The sequence below is a fragment of the Theobroma umbraticum genome, unplaced genomic scaffold (genome assembly GCF_002168275.2).
Source record: "Theobroma umbraticum cultivar Fairchild unplaced genomic scaffold, ASM216827v3 scaffold_50.0, whole genome shotgun sequence".
Classification (NCBI taxonomy): Eukaryota; Viridiplantae; Streptophyta; class Magnoliopsida; order Malvales; family Malvaceae; genus Theobroma; species Theobroma umbraticum.
Window position 1 is genome coordinate 7,482,907 of NW_018397261.1, and position 15,235 is coordinate 7,498,141.

Sequence of the window (15,235 nt, forward strand, 5' to 3'; positions counted from 1 at the left end):
ATAAAAAAAAATTCAAGCATTAAAATATTAATACTAAAAGTAATTAATTTTTTTTTTTTTATAATTGATGAATGAGGATTCCAATCCTGTTTTGTCGATAAAAGGATTATATACTAATCAATGAGTTAAATAGTTAAATATTAAAAATAATTAAAATTTAATAATATAATAATTAATAGAGAAACGTGTACTTAACCAAATTTGAGATTAAATTTTGAGATGAAAAATATTAAAATTACTTCAATTGAGTTTTTTAAAAAAAATAATTTGGGTCCTGTTTTGTGGCTTACCATTGGTCTAATCTAACAACTAAAATTTTGTTTGTTTGTATAATTTGATTGGATTATAACAGTGCTAGACCTGAAATACAAACTTGAAAACTCTAATCAAGAACTTTCTTTATTGAAACTTTGGAAATTATACACCAAACTATGTAAGAACAAAGGGTTCAAGCTTCATTCAACAAGTGCTAATTAAGATTCCCAGTCATAATTAGCCTTCCTTAACACTATCCCAGATATGAACCTGGATAGGAATTTGTCTCTGAAGAAGTTAATTATCTTCCCATTATGTTGCTGTATAGAACCCACCACGTAAGCTGTGGTAATGAGATCAATGCTTCTCCATCTTCTCTCCTGGGCAAATTTTTTCAACCCCATTTCAATCCTCTTATATTCCTCTTCTTCATCAATATTTTCCTTGATTTCCCCTCCTGGTACTTTCAGTAAGGCTTCAGCAAGACACCTGGCCAGGACAACGCCATCTTCCATGGCGGAACACCCACCTTGGCCAAGGTCTGGGGTCATGGGATGAAGAGCATCACCAGCTAAACAGACATTACCCTTGCTAATATTTCCCCAAAGCAGCTCCCAAGGCCTTCTGTATCTTAAGGGAGATGATACAATGTCATCTAGCAAAGTTTTTTCTACAACAGATTTCATTTCATCTGGTGTATCTTTAAGCTTGCTCAACGCAAATTGCTTCAGCTTAACTGGGTCCTCTTCTAGTTCTTCTTCTGCAAGTAATACATAATAGTAGAATTTGAGGAAGGATGATATGCATTAAGCAGTCACAGGTTTTTAACAGAAAGAACGGGGGCAAAGGTACCTTTGCTGGCGGGAGTCCAAGTCATAAACCAATAAACAATCTCATCATCACAAGGGAGTAAACCTGAACGAACACCTTTGCCTACGAACAGCTTGAATTTTAGTCCAAAGCCATGGCCACCTTCAATAGTGGCAAAACCCCTAATTGCTGATCTCCCTGCGAAAACAGGCTTCTCGAAACCAAGCCATTTTGCCACCACTGAGTTGACTCCATCAGACCCAATCAAAACCTGCAATTTTACAATCAACAGTGCCTCTTAAACAATAAAATTATAAAATTCCTTTTGGTTTACATCTGACAATTAGAAATTTACTATAAATTAACTCGATTTTACCTTAGTTTTGAGGATGGTTCCATCAGCAAGATGCACTTGTTTAAAGAAGCCTGATTCCTCAATAGAAACTACTTTGGAGGAGAACCTGATGGTACTGCTGGGGAGTTCATTTGCTAAAGTTTCCAACAATAATCTCCTTTGAAGACAACGAACTTCAGAACCCATGAATGACATCTCCGATGTGGACCGAACTAAAAATGTAGATTCAACAATCAAGCTGTAAACAGATGCAAATACCCCATCAAGTAAGTTTATAGGGAAATAGCATCCAAGGCTTTCCAGGTGATGGTGTAGTTAAAAGTACCTTTGCATCAGGTTATGGTGTTGACGGAGAGATTCACCAATGCCAATAGCATCCAAGGCTTTCCAGGCGTTTTTCCATGTTGTGAATGCAAATCCTGTGGTCCTTAGTCTGTCTGATGATTCCAATACTAAACTAGGAATTCCTAGCCTGCAGAAGTTTGGGATGAGTTACTGTTTTTACATATACAGATGCAGAAATTTTCGATCATATCAAAAGTTTGTTGGTGGCAATGACATGCCTGTGAAGTCCCAAGGATGTGGTGAGACCAGCAATTCCAGCTCCCACAATCACAACGTCTTCAACGATTTCCATCTTGATTTGTAGAGGCAGTGGCAGATTGCTTTTAATTCTTGACAGGAAGATCGGCCAGAGAAATGATACCAGCGAACATTAAGGATAAGAAGGGCTCTTATATAGAGAAAGAAAAGACAATGACATATGAGTACGGCAGCTAACAGGTAACTCAGTCCACTTTCCGTGTGCAATTTTGCATGTTGGTTAATTTGTCTGCTCGGACAGTGACTGACTGCTGGCTAAACTTAGCGGGCAAGGTTGAATCATTGCATGCCCGCACTTTACCTCCCTCTAGCAAAGCACCAGTCCCATCCCCCATGCACATTTGTTTTTTCCCCTCTTCTTTTCTTTTCTTTTCTTTTTAAATGATTCTTTTTTAATCACTAAGCAATTGGTAATTGGCAACTCCTGATGAGAGTTTCAACTCGATCTTGCAAAGAATCTCCGGCCATTGAAAAGCATTTTAAGAGCTTCTTGGAACTTTCTAGCTGAAGGTTCCTGGTTCTTATGCCAAGTAATCTGCATCTACATCTTGTATTTCTTCATCACATAACCAAATACATTGAATTTAAGCAACATTCAGTATTTCATTTATTACCAAATTTCAATCAAGCAGCAGATAGATACACACAATTAAAAGGAAGACAACAGTGTTGAAAAAGTGGCAATCAGACTTTTCATTTAATTAATAAAAGATGGGAACATTCCTTTCGCTCCAAAGATGCATGTGACGTAGGATTCATAACTATTTCTGTTTTTTAACTCTCGAAAATAGGGTAGGTTTGCTCATTGCTGATGTTATCAGGGAATGCCCATGCAAGCATATTTTGGAGCCAAATATATCACGATAGTCTTTCTGCTAATGGGGGTCCAATCAAATTTCAACGCCACAAGTGGTTCAACTTTGACGTCCAAGCCTCCTGGGACACACCCAAATAGTGTATTTCTTCTCATTTATTACATAAATTCAGTTGTTTTCAGACATTTCCTACCTCAATAATTTATCATGTAAATTTTATATATATCTTGATGCCAAGATATTCGACTGAGTTCAGGGCCACGATTGAGAAGTTGAAGCTAAAGCAGCTTTCAGAGGGTTATCAATAGCTGGAAATATTGAAACTGCAAATATAGATAAGACCGAAACTTGGAAGTGTCAAATTAGTGACGATGGCAGGCAAAACTGAACCTTCTTGTAAGTATTTATTTCTAAGCTTGATTCCTGGCATTTTGTCATTTTGGTCGAAAACCCATCAGCCTAGATGGCTGACACCAGGGTGAACACATTTGTTAAGTACAAGAGCTTGGTAATGTAACAAATTTAGGGACTTTTTAACATTTGGATACTTCAGAATTTGGTGATTACTTGTTTCAAGAAGAAAATAGAGATCATAAATTTTGTAATGGTTAATTATAAAACAATCTTAAAATAGGGATCAAATGTTTATTTCTATGCATATTTATCAAATAATAATAGTAACTTTTATTCGTGAAGAAGTTTAAGTTTTTTTTTATATAATCAGTAATTTAGAGATAAATTGTAAAAAATAATTGAAAGAACGATAAAAATAAAAAGATCAATAACTCAAAAGTGTATTAATAATTTCATATCGCATTTATAAAAATTGTAAAAAATCTGATAATTTTAACAATAATAAATTAATATATTTTGTAAAAAATAAATATTTTATAATATAAAATCAAAATCAGTATACTAGAAGTCACATATCATTCTTGTTCGTTTCTCTAAAACAAATTTAAAACAAAAAAAATATGCATACACATAAAATTTATATATATTTATTTATTAAAAACTTATAAAATTTTATATTTATTATTAACAAAATGTCAACATAATTTATTATACAACGATAATAAATCAAATATAAAAAACTGCGATACCAATAGTAATACATTTATGAAAATGGGTGATTTCAAGAAATGTTGAGCTTCCCACGATCAAAATCAGACTTGGCCAACGTCAACTGAGACAGGAATTCGGATAGAAGCTTTTCTCGGTAGAAGCAGATCATCTTCCTATTGTTTCAACGCCAGCTCAATCCGCTTGTAATCCTCCTGCTCGAAAGCTTTACCTTTAAATTCTCTGCCAGGTTTCACCAGGGCTTCCACAAGGCACCTGGACAGGCCCACAGCATCTTCTAATGCTGAACAGCCACCTTGTCCAATGTCTATGGTCATCTGGTGGAGCGCATTCCCTGCTAAACAAAGATTGCCCTTGCTAAGAAGATCCCAGGGAGGCCTGATTCTTAATGGAGACGACGGTACAAAGGCGTCTGGGGCAGTGTTTTGTATGACAGCCTTTATGTCATGAGACGCACCATCAAGCTTGTTTAACACAAATTGTTTCAGCTTGGAAGGGTCCTTCTCCAGCTCTTCCTTAGATAGCAAACCAGATCAAAATGTTTTCAACAACAAGTAACGAAGTTGGAGTGTAGCAAGTAGTCACATTACATATATCCCAACAGGAAGAAAGCCAGAAAGGGGTGCCAAATTAAATTACCTGGGCGGTTGAGGTTAGGAACCAAGTCAAAAACCAATAAACAACGTGATCATCACAAGGAGCAAAACCAGATCGGACACCTTTACCACAAAACCGTCGATTGATAATTTAGAGCAATTATCAAAATATGTAGAGTAATTATATCGATTGATAATTTCCTTTTTCTGATCAAAATATGGTGTAACCAGCCCGTTATAGACCAGTAAAGCAATAAAAACGGTTTTTTGGAATATATATAATTGTCAATGTATATATTTATACATTATTGTTTAATTATATACTATATTTCATAATTACACAATAATATAAAAATTCAAAACTTATAAACATTTACTATTTAAAATTTTCAGATTTTATATTTATTTACCATCAAAATAACAACTTTAAATTCACTAATAACATACCAAATTTATACAAACAATACATCAAATATAAACTCAATATTAAAACCCTTACGTATATCTGAAAGCACATTGATGCCATAATGACCTCTCCCGGTTAACAACTTTATGGTATTTTGCGCACACATATCCGTACACCTATAGACACAAATATAGTCTTTCGGAACTTGATTCTTTTCATTTTTTTTTTGAAGCATATTTTGTTCATATAATATATAATTTAATAAACAGTATTTGGAATTTAGTGGTATCTGTTTGTATTTACAATGTTATTTATCTAAACATAGTTCTGCATTAGAAAATAGAAATATTTTTCCTACCACAAGGGGCCCTGTAAGAATTTTATTGTCATCAACAACTATTCCCACCTTTTTGCAGTGGTATATCAAACAGCAAAAATTAAAAATAAAAATTTGTAGGAAATAGTGCATCTAATTTCAAACACAGATATTTGAACTTCTCATTCAAGTTCCAGGGGATATCAAATTTCAGGGAAATTATAATTCCTAACGAACCCTCTAGATTTCAAACACAGCCTTAGGCTAAACATCATTCCAACAATCTCTTGCTGTCTGGAAACTTTGCCTCGTAGGTTTGTGGCACCTGCATCGACATATATTTTTATTTCGAAAGTAAAACAGAAATTGATGGCAATTATTCAATAATGAAATGACATATTGATGAACTAGAAGAAAACTAATGTTACCATGAATGTTGCAGTAATCATTTTTGCAGCAAACCATCTTCCATGTAGGTTCCGTTGTGCACTCATTGCAGCTTGCGTATCTTCGAACCGTAAGTAGACAAAACCAGCACTGTCCCTGTTGAAGGAAATAAAGAGCCACAACAGTAGTCAGAAAAAGAGCGAGAGGCAAAGAACAAAAGGAATGCTACAAAATACTGCAATAATAACTATGAACAAAGCATCCTGACATGCTCCAAGACAAGCGCGAGGGAACCAAATATTGCCTAATCTAACAAAGATATAGCAGCAGCAGGAGGTCCAACTAGGAATTACCTGTCCACATATATATGCTTCAATTTTCCAAATTTTGAACATTCTTCTTGAACATCTTCTTTGATATCCAAATCAAAATCTGGTTCCGTCTATCACAAGAAAAATGATATGATTAGACAAAACCATGGAAAAAAGAAACTTTTACAATCTAGGCATGGACACCAACCTCCAGATCTGGATCAAACATATTCTTCAACAATAGGCATTCGCTTGGGGTTCCAATTGTGTCGATAGTAGGGATGCCATTAGTAGGGAGTTGCAGACCCACACCTGGAAGTCCAGAGATAGTACGAACATGGGCCTGTAGAGTAGGGGGAACAAGGGACGGTACCGCAGGTGCAGCACCAAGGATTGTTGCTGTTGTAGCAGTTAGGCCAGTGCTATTACCAGCAATGCCTACCGAACCAGTAATACTGCAAAAAAAAGAGGCAGATGCAGTATCAGCCAGATAATTTATAAACAAAACAATTGCAAGATTTAAAGAGGCAAACCTTGATGCAGTGCCACTGCGATCCAACTTTGCCATGAGACTTGCTCGAGAGGATGAATTCAGAGACTGAATTTCATAGGAACATTTTGTCAGCTTCCCAAAAAGTTACAGAAACGTGCAAGAATAAAGCAATCAAATTCATCAAATGCAGATACAGCTAGCGAACCAAAGATAAATGTGAGACAGCCACAAGGGCATTATGTAATGACTATGCAATTGTTGGCTATCCTCCTGGGAAAATAGTCAGTTGCTGACTCTCTGAGCATACACCTTTCTCAAATGCAACGTCAAGATTGGGCTATTTTCTAAAGGTGGGTTCAACTGAAACCATTCTTAGCCGGTTGACACCTTGTTGGAAGCATAAAAGAATCCTGAACAGAAGCAAGAGAGTATGAACAACACTCACCAAGCCACCACCTTCGTCATCATCAAGATCAGCGGCATTTGTCTCAACATCTTGCAATAAACCTTGATCAGTAACAGTTGATACCTGAAAGATGGAAAAAGAACACGTATAGCAAAAACAAAAAAAAAACAAAAAACAAAAAACTCTCATTCTTAAGGCTGTTTGATGGCCAAGAATTTGAGTTACATGGCCCATAGGACAGCAGCTAAAAGAAAGTTGGTGGCAAAAGAATATAAAAGGTTATGGTTTTATAGAATTATAGTCAATTTAATTCAGAAATTGAAGGTTTAAATGAGGTCGGGACCTTAAATCAGATATCAATGAACATATGCATGCCCACAAGAAAAGAACACAACAATTACTCATGATTACCTTGATTACTCGACCTCCAATCTCCAGCTGTCCATTCAAATTCAATGCATTCTTAGCATCTTCTAGACGGGCAAACTGCAAGAAGAATAATCATTCGATTATCTTTTTCAAAACAGACACCATTAAGCATCTATCATATAAGGCAATCTCAGATAGCATTCCTCACTATCAAGAATAATTCGATATGACCTGTTTGAACAGTTAGATAAAGTTTTTCATCATGTAGCACAAACTGAGCTCTTCAAGTTTAAAGTTGTACCTTTTCTTGGGTTATACATTCACTTACACTCTTGCAACATAAAGTATATATCTAAGGATTTGCTAAAGAAAAATCACAATGAATTTCTCAGGTTGCTTCACTAAGTATTACCTGGACAAAACCAAAACCTTTACAATGACCAGTTTCGTCAAGAGGCAACTGAACCAGCTCCACAGAACCAAAAGGTTCAAAAACCTGAGCATTTTAAACAAGAATGAAATCAGCAATATCAATCCAACAACAAGTACCAAGGAAATAAGAAAAAGAGATATTACTCCAATTAATGAGGATTAGAAAGAAAAACTTAGAAACTTAAAACCCCCTGTAAAAGATGACCAAAGAGCAACAATATTAATAAAAAATACCTCAATGGTAAGCAAACTAGTAAACATTACATTGAAAAACATCATGTAACAAAAACACATTTAAGAATTCATTTCATAATTCTTAAACTCTACCTGATAAGTACAATCCCAATGAACAATATAGCTATTTTGGTCAAAACTGATACAAATAAATGGAAAGTGCAATATTTCATCAGAGAAGGGGGACAATTTGAGTCTGTAAAAATTGTCAAAAACAACTTGGCAAAAAAAAATGCATAGCAGGTTCAGTTGATCTCAAGTCCCCTTGAGGCGGGCAGTTTCTCTCCAAGTCAATTGTGCAACCAAGTCTTTGCCATACTTAAGAATTTGTGTTTTCCAAAGTTAATGAAGAAAATCCTTTGAAGCCCACATGTTATTGCAAGGCATCAAATGTATCCCCTTGAGTGGAAGTTCTCAGACACATAAATGCCATGCCTAGGCTTTTGCTTCTCTTATCTTTGGATACTGCCCTCCCTAAATCTTTCATTTAAATCTTCTCCAGTTAGATTAGCATGCTATTCAAATCCCCAAACAAAGCTTTCAGATTACAACCCAAACCCAGAGTACTTAAAATTAACAGCATTCAAAAGCAATAATTAAGATCCTGTCTCAAACACTAAAGCATACATTATTACCAGTCCTTACAATCTTACCTGACGAAGTTGATCTTCTGTAATGTTGAAATGTAGGTTGCCAACATACAACCTTCTAGCCCCACCAGAATATGGACCTGTCTGTCCAGCTGCCACCGATGTAGTTGACTGAACAAGATTCTTCTCAGCTTCTGAGGGTTTCACCATCACCGGTTGACCAAGAAGAGGCTGTCCAGAGAGTGCTATTGCCATAGGGACTGACATTACGTCATAGAACTCAATATACCTACATAAGAAATTTAATTAAGATCCACAAGAATAGCATACATAACAAGATGCAGGGCCTCCAAACCACCCCATTAAGTATTGTCCCCTCACCACTTTCTTAAGAGGAATTAACAAAATAAAACAATTTTGGCATTGTGCTTTTAACTTCACCACCAGAAAAATTTTTTAAATAACCGCATGAATGGTTTTAGTTATATATGTGATACATATATTAAAATTGTACAACATCTGATGATTTCTTTATTTTGCATCACTTAAATTTTGCTCATCAGAAACTTCTATGTAAGAAAAGCAAACAAAAAAAGTTAAGTAGCTAAAACAACAACCAAATGGCAAGTAAGCATTGCAGCTTATACGCATTAAGGTTTAGTACTTACCCAACCCCCTTGGAACGTCTTGAATTTCGATCCATTATGAGGCGAACATCCCGTACCTGAAAATTGTGATCAATAAGTAAGCAGGAAAAGAAAAAACCAGACAACTTGTGTGTGTGTGTATAAATCTGTATTTGTCTGCGCCTATGATAACTCATTTTCTGTTGAAAGAATCTTTGAGTAGTTAAAACTATGAATTGCAGTAGGCATTTTTAAATTATTGTTTAAGACTAAATCAACTGATTTTATATGATCATTCTATAACTTAAAAGTATTTTCAATAATTTCAATTAAATTCATATGTTGTAATAAACCAGTTTAAATATAGTACCAAAAGCAATTAGAATGCATTAATTTTGAAATTAAAGCAAATGACTCCAGCTCCATGGAAACTAATAACAATAGAGCACTCCAGCACAACCCTCTGGCAATTAAGCTCAATTTATATGTTGTTCATACAATTACAACTACTAAAAAGGACTCTAATATAGGAATAAAATGTTAATTAAAAGAATATGAGTCTCATACCACAATAAAACAAGGGGTTAAGCATCATACATGTTACATTTAAGTATTTAATGAGCCTAATCTGAATACTGTAGAAGAAATTTTGAGATGGACCATGAAATAGAAATAGAAATCACCTTGCCAGCCCTAGAGAAGAACTCATAAACATCTCTTTCACTAGCCTTCAAAGATATCTGTCAGAAATTGTTTACACAATTTTACATCAGCAGTCATAAGGAAAAGATCAGGGCCACAATAACAAGATAGAACAAACACTCTAAATGCATCAATACCTGATAGGCAAATACAGTTCTCTGATCTCTTTCTGGATCAGCCTCAGCCTCTGCTGCATTTTCCTTTTTGTCTTTATTCCTCCTGCAGGGAAGGAGAAAAAACATAAAATAACAATTTATATTGTTTAGAAAAACAGATATAAATGCCAACACAACCACTCAAAGCAATGAAAATGTTCAACGAAAGGTGAAGTAGAAAAATATGCTTTTGCTTCTGGGAAGTGAAGAAATCTCTCAACACATGCTCATGCAATCACTGCCAAAAAAAAAAAAGGAACAAGAAAAAAAGAAGCAAAATCCAGAATGGCATCAATTTTTCTCTCCAACATGTGTAAAAATGCCGAACCTTGATACATGTTCCTGCAGGGAACTACACAAAGTCAACATAAGACCTTGACTCAGTAACAGTGGAATCAAACATAGACCTATAAAAGTGAAATCAAACATACGACAATAGAAGAAAGCACTATGGTTACCTAAAACCTAAAACTTCAAGACAGGCAATTAATCAACATTTTAATGATTATCCCCTGCAAAAAGAGAGAAAAAAAAATGTGGCCAATCTGCTATCCCACTGAACACCCACAAGCATCAGAAGGTGAACTGCTTCTTTAAAGCTTAGGCAAAGCCCATCATACCCTCACCAGCATTTCTGCAATAGAATAGATACAATTAAGCAACTCATTTTTTAAAGGTAGAGGATAACGGAAATCATAACATGACATCACCACTCCGGTCAAAACCTCCAAGATTGAAACTTCATTCTTGCAATGCAAGCTTTTATACATAGTCTGAAATCTAGGAAGAAATATTTAAAACCCATGACCTGAGTTCCAGTGCCTGGCCCAATTGCCAGAAAGACCATCTGAAGATTGCTCTAGCACATCTGCGATTTCCCAGAATCTAATGTTTAATATTCAGAATTTACAAGACCGAATAAATAGCAAAACTATATGAAGATTAAGAACCGGAGAAAAAACTCATTTAGATACAGTATAAAACCCGTTAAGCAAGCGAGAATTATACTTGGAGGAAACAACTGATAGAACATATCTATGCCAGAGAAAAGGCTGATTATCTAGATCTTCTACATGGTTACATGTGCAAGACTGGTGCTGTGTTGAATGGGCCTGATAAATAGCCATGCCAACTTTAGGAGAGATGTTGCGAAACAGGACACTAAGAACAGGAAGAAAATATCTGCATCACATTTGCTCACCAAAACAACAGAGCTTGCATAATATGAACTAAGAAACTATTTCTTACATCACCCATAACAGCCCATTGCATCATTTACAACTCTAGGAAGGAAACTTGCTATTATCAAAGTACAAAAATCTCAAAATAAGCTACTTACCAATAACAGAAAGAAAAGTCAAGTAGCTCACTATAGTTTAGTCAATTGAAAGATAACTTAAGTTATAATCCAGATGGTTAATTAAGAGGAGAATCAATGAGAGAAAGCACCTAATAACCAATTCACTTACAAGTCATATACAATCATCATTGAATAACCCTAACAATGCACAGCATTACCTATGTATCATTTCAGCCACCTTAACCCATACTACATCTTCAAAACAGGAAAAAAGTTCATATAAGTAAAGGTTGCCCACCTCCAAGATTAAATGTTTCCTACATATAGGTACTAATTAGTGCAAGCACATAGCATTGCCTCAATAATAATTTCTCTGATATCAAATAAATCACAAGCAGCATAAGACAGCTAGCCTAATGTTTCAACAATGGCATTTTTCGACTAAATCCTACACTTAACATTCTCAATAAATAAATTAAAAAAAAAACTGCCTAACTATAATAGTAATGGTCATTTTCAACCGTTAGCATTCATTATCACGTACTGTGGAGTTAGCTTTTTATAATGAGCAAACTCAATGACGAGGGGCAATAAATGTGTTTTGGACAAATTCAGCCACAAGAAAATAACACAAGTTCCTCACAACTTTAACTTGCAAACAAAGGGCTATTGAGAACTATTTTTACCAAGAAGATATTCCACAAAAAAAATATGTCCAAATTAACCTTTGACTCAAGATAATCTCAAAGAATTGGCTTGTAAAATGCACAATCTTAAATGAACCTAAATGAGCCATATCACAACCAGTATATGCGAGTACTGATACAATACAAATCTTAATATACCATGCATAACACAGAAACAAACAACCTGCATGTTAAAATTACTTTAAAATGTGAACAAATTACTATTATTGCATCAAATTAATGTTTGCAATTATGCATAAAAGCAATTCTCCAGCCAAATGTGATAAGAAAGACACTGCACAAAGAAACCAAAAGCTAAACAAATGGAAGTACAAGAAAGTGGCAGGGGTACCTGCTTTCCCTGTCTCGTTCCCTCGACTCTCTTTCACTAAACTCCATGTCCCGACTTCTCTCTTGCTCTCTTTCTGATCGACTTTGGCTTCTCTTTGACCTCTCTCTCTCCTTTTCCCTGTCCCTGTCCCTCTCACTCTCACGATCACGCTCTTTCCTATCTCTTTCACGTTCCCTCTCTCTGTCCCTCCCATTCCTCTCCTCCCTGTCCCTGTCCTTGTCTCTGTGTTCTCGGCTGCTCCTGTGCCTATCCTTCTCTCCATTTCTTGAGTTCCGTTCCTTGTGCCGGTCAAGATCACGTGATGATTCCTCTCGCGAGTTCGAGCGCTTGGAACGTCGATGATCATTGTCATAATCATCAGCTCTCTCCTCCCTCTTATGCTTTGAACTCCGACTTCGATTCCTCTCTTCGGATTTGACACTGTCAATGCCACCATTACCATCTTCCTTTGCCTTTTGAGGCTCCGTAGTTTCAACCGTCTTTTCTAAGTACTCATATTCATCAAAATCCATAATTACTCACTTCCAATCTGCAATTAAGACAAAAACCGAATAATTTTTTTTCTTTTTCAAAAACCGAATAATTTAAATTCTGCACAAATACGAAACCGAAACATTAAAGAAATGAATAAACTCCACTAGTTTCACTCGATTAAACTAAACTTACTCTAATCTAACACTACAACTTAGTTTTCCCATTCAGACAGCAGAATATTAACAAAATCTGAAATACAGCAAAATGCTTATCCAAATTCAAATTCAAAACTTACTTTCTCGTTCTTTGTAATTTCTTAGCAGTGAAATGAATTGTTAGGGCTTGAAAGCGAAACGTGAGAAATTACCTTTCGTGAACAGAGCAAAATACTCAACGCACCTAATTTAGAGAATTTTCGGGGCACCTGAGTACCTCTAGGGCTCGATGCGAGCAATTTTGTCTCCGAGTAATTTACAGTTACTCGAAACAGCGGGTCGGTTTAGGATACAGGTACGGATGGATTTGGGTTAAAACAAGGCCTACGGTCCAACTTTTTTCTTATCTAACGGCCCATCCACATATTTTTCTAAATTCCTTTTATTTATTTTATTTTAAAGTGTATATGGAGAAATGAATTATTTTTCCGGTATATGTTTTTCCTAGTCTACACCTATCCATATAATATTTCTATATTTAGCTCTCTTTTGTCATTAATATGGGTAACCGTAATCACTTTTTGGTTCATATAATATATCTATAATTAGCTCTTTTATCATTAATATGGGTACCCCTTAAATCACATTTTGGGGTGAGATAAATTATTTTAAATCAATCTGCAGTTAAATTTTTTTGAAATTAAATGACCTGATCTTACATTTAACTTAATTCATGTAAAAATGACAATATGAATTTAATTTGGTCAAAATATTCATCAAGTCTCTATACTTATATATTTTATCTAATTAAAAAAATTAAAAAAATAAATCTTTAATTAGATTATACATATACTTATTAATAAGTTAAATGTTTAAATGTAAAACATTTATGATGTTAAGAAAAATCTATAAATATTTTCTTACTCATTTATTTGATTCTATAATAGGTATATTAATTTATATATTTTACAAAAATTAAGTTTAAATTATTCTTTTATTAAAAAAATATAATATTTTATCACAATAACTACCATTTTCCTTAGCCACCCCTTAGTTTTCTTTTTTGTTCTTTTTTTTTTTCATTACAAGTTTAATTCACCGATTAGTTGTCATGAAATTAAAACAATGACGACATGTTTACATTTCTTGATTCTAATTTGGATTTTTCTTAAATTCTTTTAATTTAAAGATCAAGCAATTCTCTGAAAACTATAAAGTTAACAATGATTATAAAAATAATTTTTTGTTCTGACTTTGCTCCGTTCAATTGGAGTATGATAGATCTCTTATTACACTTATATAACCTAAGTTATTCCATTCTTTTAATTTTTTATTTATTTTTTATGCTTTCATTTTGTTTAACATTTAGGTTCCATTTTTAGGTTGGAATTTTCTAAATTAAAGATACTTTTATGGTTGATAGAGTTAACTATAGTTGTAAATATTTATATTATTGTATTTTATATTTACAATTTTTTTGTAAATCTAAATTAACAATTTAAATTTAATATAGTTTGATTGTGGTTTTTAAACTTAAATAAAATCGTTTTATAAGAAATAAAAAGTAAATTAAGTAACAGTTGAATAATTTTAAAAGAATGAGTATTCCTAAATTATGAAAGTTGTAACTAAATTAAACTATTTTGCTAATTTGAGTTTAGCTTAAGTTAAAAACTAAGTCAAATTAGAATCTAAATTTCAAGTCAAATTATAATATAAATTTTAAATTTTTATATAGTTATAAATAGAAAAAAGAAAGAATTTATTTAATTTTTTTATATTATTTTATTTCAACATAATGCAAGTTATTCATCTAAATTTACTTTAAGTATGAAATATTTTTTGGAATATTAGAATTTTTAATTTAAAAGGGAAATCAAAATTAATTTTTGCAAAGAAAATAAATTAATGTTCATATTCTAGAATCTACTATTCAAGTAAAAAAATATTTATATATATATTTTTTAACACCATAAATTTTTTACACTTAAACATTATTTATCTTATAAATAAGTATATGTATCATTTATTTAAAGATTTATATTTTTTAAATATTTTTTTAATTTAGTTTTTAAACACTTCAATTTTATTTAATTTAGTCATGTATTTTACATTTTTGTTCAATTCAATCTTTCTGATATGACACTGAAACACTTACACAAATTTATTAAATAGGTGTGTAATCAACACGACATGACTAACACGTTTATTAAACATGTCAAAAACTTTTTTATGACACAATTAATAAATACGATTAAACTATTAACATAATTTTTTCTTAATACGATTAACACGATTAACTTAAAATATTTACAATTAAATAT

The 15,235-nt window shown here is 33.5% G+C and overlaps 2 protein-coding genes and 1 pseudogene across 4 annotated transcripts; all 3 read right to left on the reverse strand.

Annotated features, from left to right (window-relative positions):
• Positions 1-381: 381 nt before the first annotated feature.
• Positions 382-2,162, reverse strand: LOC110418420 (monooxygenase 2-like). Its single transcript, XM_021431142.1, has 5 exons — positions 1,984-2,162; positions 1,746-1,892; positions 1,442-1,658; positions 1,108-1,336; positions 382-1,015 (listed from the first exon to the last, which is right to left on the reverse strand). Exons 1-5 carry the CDS (start codon positions 2,055-2,057, stop codon positions 474-476), a joined length of 1,209 nt encoding a protein of 402 aa, XP_021286817.1. The 5' UTR covers positions 2,058-2,162; the 3' UTR covers positions 382-473.
• A 1,914-nt stretch (positions 2,163-4,076) lies between these two features.
• LOC110418086 (monooxygenase 2 pseudogene) lies at positions 4,077-5,089 on the reverse strand (annotated as a pseudogene).
• A 182-nt stretch (positions 5,090-5,271) lies between these two features.
• On the reverse strand, positions 5,272-13,270 carry LOC110417729 (Splicing factor, CC1-like protein). 3 transcript variants are annotated; one of them, XM_021430219.2, is made up of 14 exons: positions 13,156-13,270; positions 12,283-12,811; positions 9,927-10,008; positions 9,771-9,827; positions 9,130-9,185; positions 8,525-8,750; positions 7,618-7,701; positions 7,248-7,322; positions 6,876-6,959; positions 6,471-6,535; positions 6,146-6,392; positions 5,980-6,068; positions 5,668-5,782; positions 5,272-5,564 (listed from the first exon to the last, which is right to left on the reverse strand). In XM_021430219.2, exons 2-14 carry the CDS (start codon positions 12,792-12,794, stop codon positions 5,511-5,513), a joined length of 1,746 nt encoding a protein of 581 aa, XP_021285894.1. In that variant the 5' UTR covers positions 12,795-12,811; positions 13,156-13,270; the 3' UTR covers positions 5,272-5,510. The 3 variants fall into 3 exon arrangements, with proteins under 3 accessions (XP_021285894.1, XP_021285892.1, XP_021285893.1); XM_021430217.2 differs by having other exon boundaries at positions 13,124-13,261; XM_021430218.2 differs by having other exon boundaries at positions 13,052-13,205.
• Between the last annotated feature and the right edge of the window lie 1,965 nt (positions 13,271-15,235).

Excerpts from the sequence above, each read along its gene's own strand:
- LOC110418420 (XM_021431142.1), bottom strand. The coding sequence starts at position 2,057 with ATGGAAATCGTTGAAGACGTTGTGATTGTGGGAGCTGGAATTGCTGGT. Across the intron at positions 1,893-1,983 it reads ACATCCTTGGGACTTCACAG|GCTAGGAATTCCTAGTTTAG; the intron begins GCATGTCATTGC and ends AAACTTCTGCAG. Across the intron at positions 1,659-1,745 it reads CACCATAACCTGATGCAAAG|CTTGATTGTTGAATCTACAT; the intron begins GTACTTTTAACT and ends ATCTGTTTACAG.
- LOC110417729 (XM_021430219.2), bottom strand. The coding sequence starts at position 12,794 with ATGGATTTTGATGAATATGAGTACTTAGAAAAGACGGTTGAAACTACG. Across the intron at positions 9,828-9,926 it reads GAACTGTATTTGCCTATCAG|ATATCTTTGAAGGCTAGTGA; the intron begins GTATTGATGCAT and ends AATTTCTGACAG. Across the intron at positions 5,565-5,667 it reads TGATTACTGCAACATTCATG|GTGCCACAAACCTACGAGGC; the intron begins GTAACATTAGTT and ends ATGTCGATGCAG.